Raw genomic sequence first — 6,000 nt, 5'->3', positions numbered from 1 at the left:
TGCTGTTTTATATTATACTTAAATAACATTTATTTAATACTATTAATAGTAATATTTTAATAATTATTAATATAAATAATTAGTGTTAGTGTTTTTAATCCTGCTGTTTTATATTATACTTAAATAATGTTTTTATTATTTTATATTACTAGTAATAATTAAATTATAATAATTAGAAATCAGTAAATGTCTGTAATCTAAGTTAATCTGTAATGAGGTTAAATCACACTGTTATGAAATGTTCCCTGTTTTTGTTGGTTTTGTTTGTTTATCAGGAATTGTTTAATGCAGTTCTGATTATAATGTTATTATTGTAAGAATAGTGGTTTTATTGTAATGGCTGATCTGTTCTCAGGGGTTCCAGCTGTGTGTGAATGAAGAAGAGTAAATGATGGATCCTCAGAACTCCAGCAGTGGAGGAGGAGCCTCTGTCCTAAAGTGAGTAAATTAACTGATAGATTTTATTAGTAAAGTAGTTTTTATATTTTAATGGTTGCAGCTCTGATCCTGGACCTGTGTTCCACAAATTTTACTGATTTAAATACACAGAACCGAGGTTCTCCTGAACCAGAGTCAGAACCCTGTGCTGCTTTTAAACATAGAAAATCATTTAACAAACTAGCAAAAACAAAATCTCTCACCTGCAGATTAATACAGAAATCCTGACATAGTTCAAATAATATTCCTCTCCATCAGTTATCTTTATCTCAGTTATTATAACTATAATTAATATTTAGTTTAATCAGAACTTTCAGTCCCTACTGATCAGTTCATTCTTTATAAAAAAGTATATGATAAATAATTATATAAATATAAGTAATTCAGGTGAATTCATTAAAATGAACTAATTTAATAATCTGCACGTAGGGGGGATCACCAGAAAATCAGGCGTGTGTAAAATAATTATAATGATAGTGATCTTAATAACGATATATATAAAATAAAAATATGTCAAGCATGTGAACAGATGTAAGCAATATAAAAGTAACATATCTGCTGGAGAAAAGAAAGATGAATCTGTGTGAAAGTTTTAGTGAGAGTATAAACCGTGTATTACGGTAGCCGTGTGCACAGCGGAGCTGGAGGAGAAAGCTGCGCTCGCTTTTACTGCAGAGAAACTGAACATGGAAAATAAACACAAGAGTTTTTGTAACTCTACAGACTGAACTCAGATCAGTGTGGTAAAAAGTAGATGAGGCTTTAATACTAAAGGAAAAAACGTGTAGTCGTAATACAAGCAGTGTTCAAAACCAGAGTAAGAATAAACCCATACATCAGAGACATAAACTCTAATAAAAGAGAAATCCTGATCCAGAAATACAGTCCAAACCACCAGAAAACACAGTAAAAACAGAGCAAAAGAGACGAAGTTCAACACGAGAAAAAAAGATACATTTACAGAAATACAATCAGAAAGAAAACGCTCAGTCTGTCGCTGGATCAACAGTGAAATACTTAAAGAAAAATAATACCAACAAATGGGTTTATATACACATACAAATTACTAACAGCTGAACTCAATTCTAAAATTCCGGAGATGAGGAGCTTGAGAAAGTGCAGCGATTGGCTGAGTCTGAACACGTGATGTTGTCAGGTGCATGCTGGGGGTTGTAGTTCTGGAGAGGAGAACCTCAGTTCTGTGTATTTAAATCATGTATAGATCACAATTTAAAGTCTTATTAAAGAAGAAAATCAGAGGAAACAACTTTCCATATTATATTATTAATCATGTTTAATTTAAAATGATATTACTGCAGGAATTTGTTGAAAATATTTGGTTGTAAACAGACCAGAAATAAAACAAATCTAAGCATTACCAAATAAAACCACTGAACTCTTGAAGAGCACTTGTAATATTATTCATTATTATTGTTTCAAGTAATAATACTGTAATAATTTGAATTAATGGGATGGCTGGTCATAAATACATATAAAACACATCCTCAATATAATCCAGACATGATGGCGGATGACTTTATGAAGTTACAGATTTGTGCAGCAGTTTTGATAAAGAATAAAATGATGTGTGTTTATTGGACGAGGGATTTTCAGAAAGCTTTGGGAAGCTTCTGGAACAGTTATGAAAAAGTTAGTGTGGAACCTGTGAATGAGTTTACTCCACACTTTACTCTCATCATGGATCATCATGAAGATCTGTTTACAGGGAGAAGAGAGGAGCATCTCCAGCCCCCAGTGGAGTGTCTATGAAGAGTGATCAGTCCATGGATCCTCCTCTAATGTTCAGCAGTGGAGGAGGAAGCTCTGGGTCTCGGTACATCACTGCACTAAACTACTGTTCTGTTCTGAGAGTGAAGCTCTTCAGTTCCTGATCTTTATTAAAGATGTGCTGTGTGTTGGAGTTTCACTGTGTTTAATGTTAACAGAACTGAAACCCAGAGAGGAGCATCTCCAGCCCCCAGTGGAGTGTCTATGAAGAGTGACGCCTCCATGGAACCACCTCCAAAGTTCAGCGGTGAAGCCGTGACCTCTGACCCACAGTGAGTGAAACATCAAAGCCTCAGAAATTCAAATTTTCTCATGGTCATTAAATCACAACCCACTTTTTATAGAATATAAACCAAACAAATTTATTTTTGAAAAATACCCTCAAAAACACATTTACACATACATATGCATGTGTTACCGGCCTCAGGCCTAGGGGAAACCTTGGGCACGGTACAAACGTCCGTGTCCCTTAAAAACAAGAGAGACGGACACAGAAGTCAGCGTTTGAAAAAACCTGGCGTTCTGAAGAGTGACTCCTCGCTGCCTGTTTTGTACTCTGGCCCGATCTCTAATTAAGGCGCGCCCCCTGCTGGTCTAGTGCCATTTATTAGTACTTCAGTTCAATTTGCTTAAAAACTAATAAAGTTTATTTAAAGAGATCCTAATCTAGACAAAACAAAATGAAAACAAAACAGCACAACTAAAGAAAAACCCAAATTGTGCATAAAATTTATTAAGAAAAAATCTAAAAGCATAAGGGATGTCTATTTCCTTTATTAAATTTCCAGCCCCTTACACATGCAAAGTGAATTTAAAAGCAACTACATGTATAAAAGTTACTACAATCAAATTAAATATCAGAATAAGCCCAAAACATTTGCTATTTTACTTGTCAGCATATCTCTGTATTCAGAGAACATTAGTGAGAAACTGAGAAGGACCGTGCTGACTGCAGTATTAAAGGGAAATACAATAAATTAAATAAAACTACAAAACAAGAGCCTTTTATCTAACCTGTATTTTGTGGAAGTCAGTGAGACAGTTGGGCATGTTCCAACAGCTGTGAAGAAATCCCCACCCCCACCATGAACAGCATCTTGGGTATTTCCATTTTTCCACGTATTTCTAAGTAAAGTTAAAGTCAAGAGAAAGGTGAGTGCGCGCTCTCGAGAGGGGGGTGCTAAATACGGCACAACACCGGCAAACGAATGGTGGTTACCATGGCAGCAAGAATGCTGCACACGTCTCTCTGTCTCTTTTTTCCAATATAAAATACGAGAACAAAATCAGAGGAGCGTTAATTATTTTACGCTTAAAAAAAAAACAATGTATTTATTTAATCGCTGCTCTAAACTACAGGATCAGCTACAGGGGGGAGAATTACACATATATCTGTATATAGACCGTTTCAGAGGAATATTCACGAGCACAGGAAGTGACGTCGCTGTTCCTAGAACACTTCCGTTCAGCGGTAAACAGCGTTTAAAACAGTGGACGTAACTTTTTAATTTAACATGAATTCAAACTTCACCTAATCTGAGAGTCACAAACACTGAAAATCAGGTCAAATTGTTCTTTAAACAAGTAAACTATGGAGGACCAAACATTACATAAGTATAAATAAATACACATATAACTGTAGAAAGATATAAATAAATTAATGAATAAATAAAGTAATGTTGAAATTAATAAATATATAAATAAATGCACATATACGTGAATAAATAAATAAATAAATAAATACATGCACAAATAATTGTATAGGTAAATAAATTAATTAATAAATACAGTTCTTATTTATAAATGTATTTATTCATTTATATGTGCATTTATTTATGTCAACATTTATTTATTTATTCATGTATTTATTTAACTATTTATTTATTTATTTCAACATTTATTTATTTATGCTTATGTCATTTTTGGTCCTCCATAGTAAACACGCCTGCTTTGGTTTTTCACTCTGCTGACCTGCCTGCAGTTACAGCGTCCGCTCACAACTCCTCCCTCCTTCTGATCTATAAATCATGCAGAGTTCGTGCTGGATATCGTCTGACTCGCTACAACCTCACCATAGTGATGCTTCTCTACTACAGGAACAAATATTCACAACTTTTACACTGAGAAATGAATTAAATGCTCTTTCACTGCCTCCGTTTCAACAAGGTAGTGATCAGATCTGGGTAGATCACCTCTATCAAGCGTTTTAAATCAGAGGAAAGAACTTCCCTCTTAAATCCTTATCAAAAGGATCAGGAAAAGAGGTTTGATCACTTTTTACTAATTTCTGATCGTATGTTTGCTCTGTTTTTGGGAGATTTGTGAAATATGCGCTCTCATTCTGACAGCTGTATAGTTGAAAATAGCGCCACCGGAAGTGTGGAAGGAACAGACATGTGCAGGAGCTTTATTATTGTTTTCCTCATTGAAACGGTCTATAGAGACAGTAAGGTGATCTGTGTTCTGAGATTGGTGTTTAGTTTTTTAAATACACTAAATTACTATATATCTATATTGTTTTCTGCTTTGTATACTTTTTCTTACAACCCCAATTCCAATCAATTTATGCTTTGATTTTGTGTAAAATGTAAATATAAACAGAATTCAATTATTTGAAAATCCTTTTCAACCTATATTTAACTGAATACACTAAAAAGACAATGTTCAGACTGATAAACTTTATTGTTTTTTGCAAATATTCACTCATTTTGAATTTGATGCTGCAACATGTTCCAATGAAGTTGAGACGGGGCTAGGGCTGCACGATATTGGAAAAATGTTACAGTCCATTGTTTCAGTTTTCTAAAAGCCCCGCCCCCACCCGCACGCTGTCTCACCACAGAGACCCGGACCGACCGAGAGCTGAGTCAGCGCTTTAGAGTCAGCTGATCACTCAAAACCCAAGGAAAACAGCAAAACAACCATAACTAAGCATTTAAATGGCCTTTTAAAAGGTAAATAAGAGCGTTTTTTTGTGATTAAAAGCATGAATTCAGATTTAACTGGAAATATCTGCGCAAAACTGAGGTGCACAGCTTTGGACTGGCTGTCTGAGGCGGTTACAGGGTTCATACACTTTTCATATTTTCATGATCGTACAGTCTTTAAAATATCAGTGCAGACATTAAAAATAAAACAAAAAATCCAGTCCAAAACTGATTATAGTAGGCCTATATCTTACTTACAATGTTTTTAAATAAAAAAAACATTTCTTTCAGCAATGCTGACAATCTTCAATAATAAAATGTGTCTCTAATCCTGAGAGCTCTATTGTGTAAAACGGAATTAACTGATTTCATCAAATAACATGATATAGACTATTTAGTTTGAAACTGGGATTTCTAAACCTGCTTCCCAGAGAAAGAGAGAAAGAGATGACCATTACAGCCTAAAAATGCCTTAACACTCATAAAAACACAAATTAGTAACTTGAAAGAGATTCTTTTTTTTTTGCTTTTAATATTGGCTCAAAAATAAAATATTAAAGCAGATTTTTTATTTCTGAACTATTTAACATGATTTTTGGAGATCATGGACGTCGTGTCCTCTGGACCAAAGACTGAGACAAAGAAAAGGACTGTCCGGATTGTTCTCAGAGTAAAGTTCTAAAGCAGCGTATCTGATGGTGTGGGGGTGAGTTAGTGAGTTAGAACCCATGACCTGGAGAACCTGCACATCTGTGAAGCTCCATTAATGCTGAAAGCTTCATCCAGGTTCTGGAGGAACATCTGCTGCGTCTGAGCTTCGTCTTTTTCAGGACGTCCTGCTGCTTAT

General features: G+C 34.7%; 1 protein-coding gene across 1 annotated transcript in view; it reads left to right on the top strand.

Moving 5' to 3' along the window:
• Window positions 1–238: 238 nt before the first annotated feature.
• The window catches only part of LOC125784870 (NLR family CARD domain-containing protein 3-like), a 185,812-nt gene continuing 180,050 nt past the window's right edge, over window positions 239–6,000 (top strand). The window contains exons 1-2 of the mRNA XM_049468884.1: window positions 239–438; window positions 2,165–2,272. Of these exons, the coding sequence (XP_049324841.1) occupies window positions 389–438; window positions 2,165–2,272 (158 nt within the window). The 5' untranslated portion in view covers window positions 239–388. The remainder of the gene's footprint in view (window positions 439–2,164; window positions 2,273–6,000) is intronic.

This window comes from Astyanax mexicanus, chromosome 1 (assembly GCF_023375975.1).
Source record: "Astyanax mexicanus isolate ESR-SI-001 chromosome 1, AstMex3_surface, whole genome shotgun sequence".
Classification (NCBI taxonomy): Eukaryota; Metazoa; Chordata; class Actinopteri; order Characiformes; family Acestrorhamphidae; genus Astyanax; species Astyanax mexicanus.
This window is presented reverse-complemented; position numbering and strand designations above follow the sequence as displayed.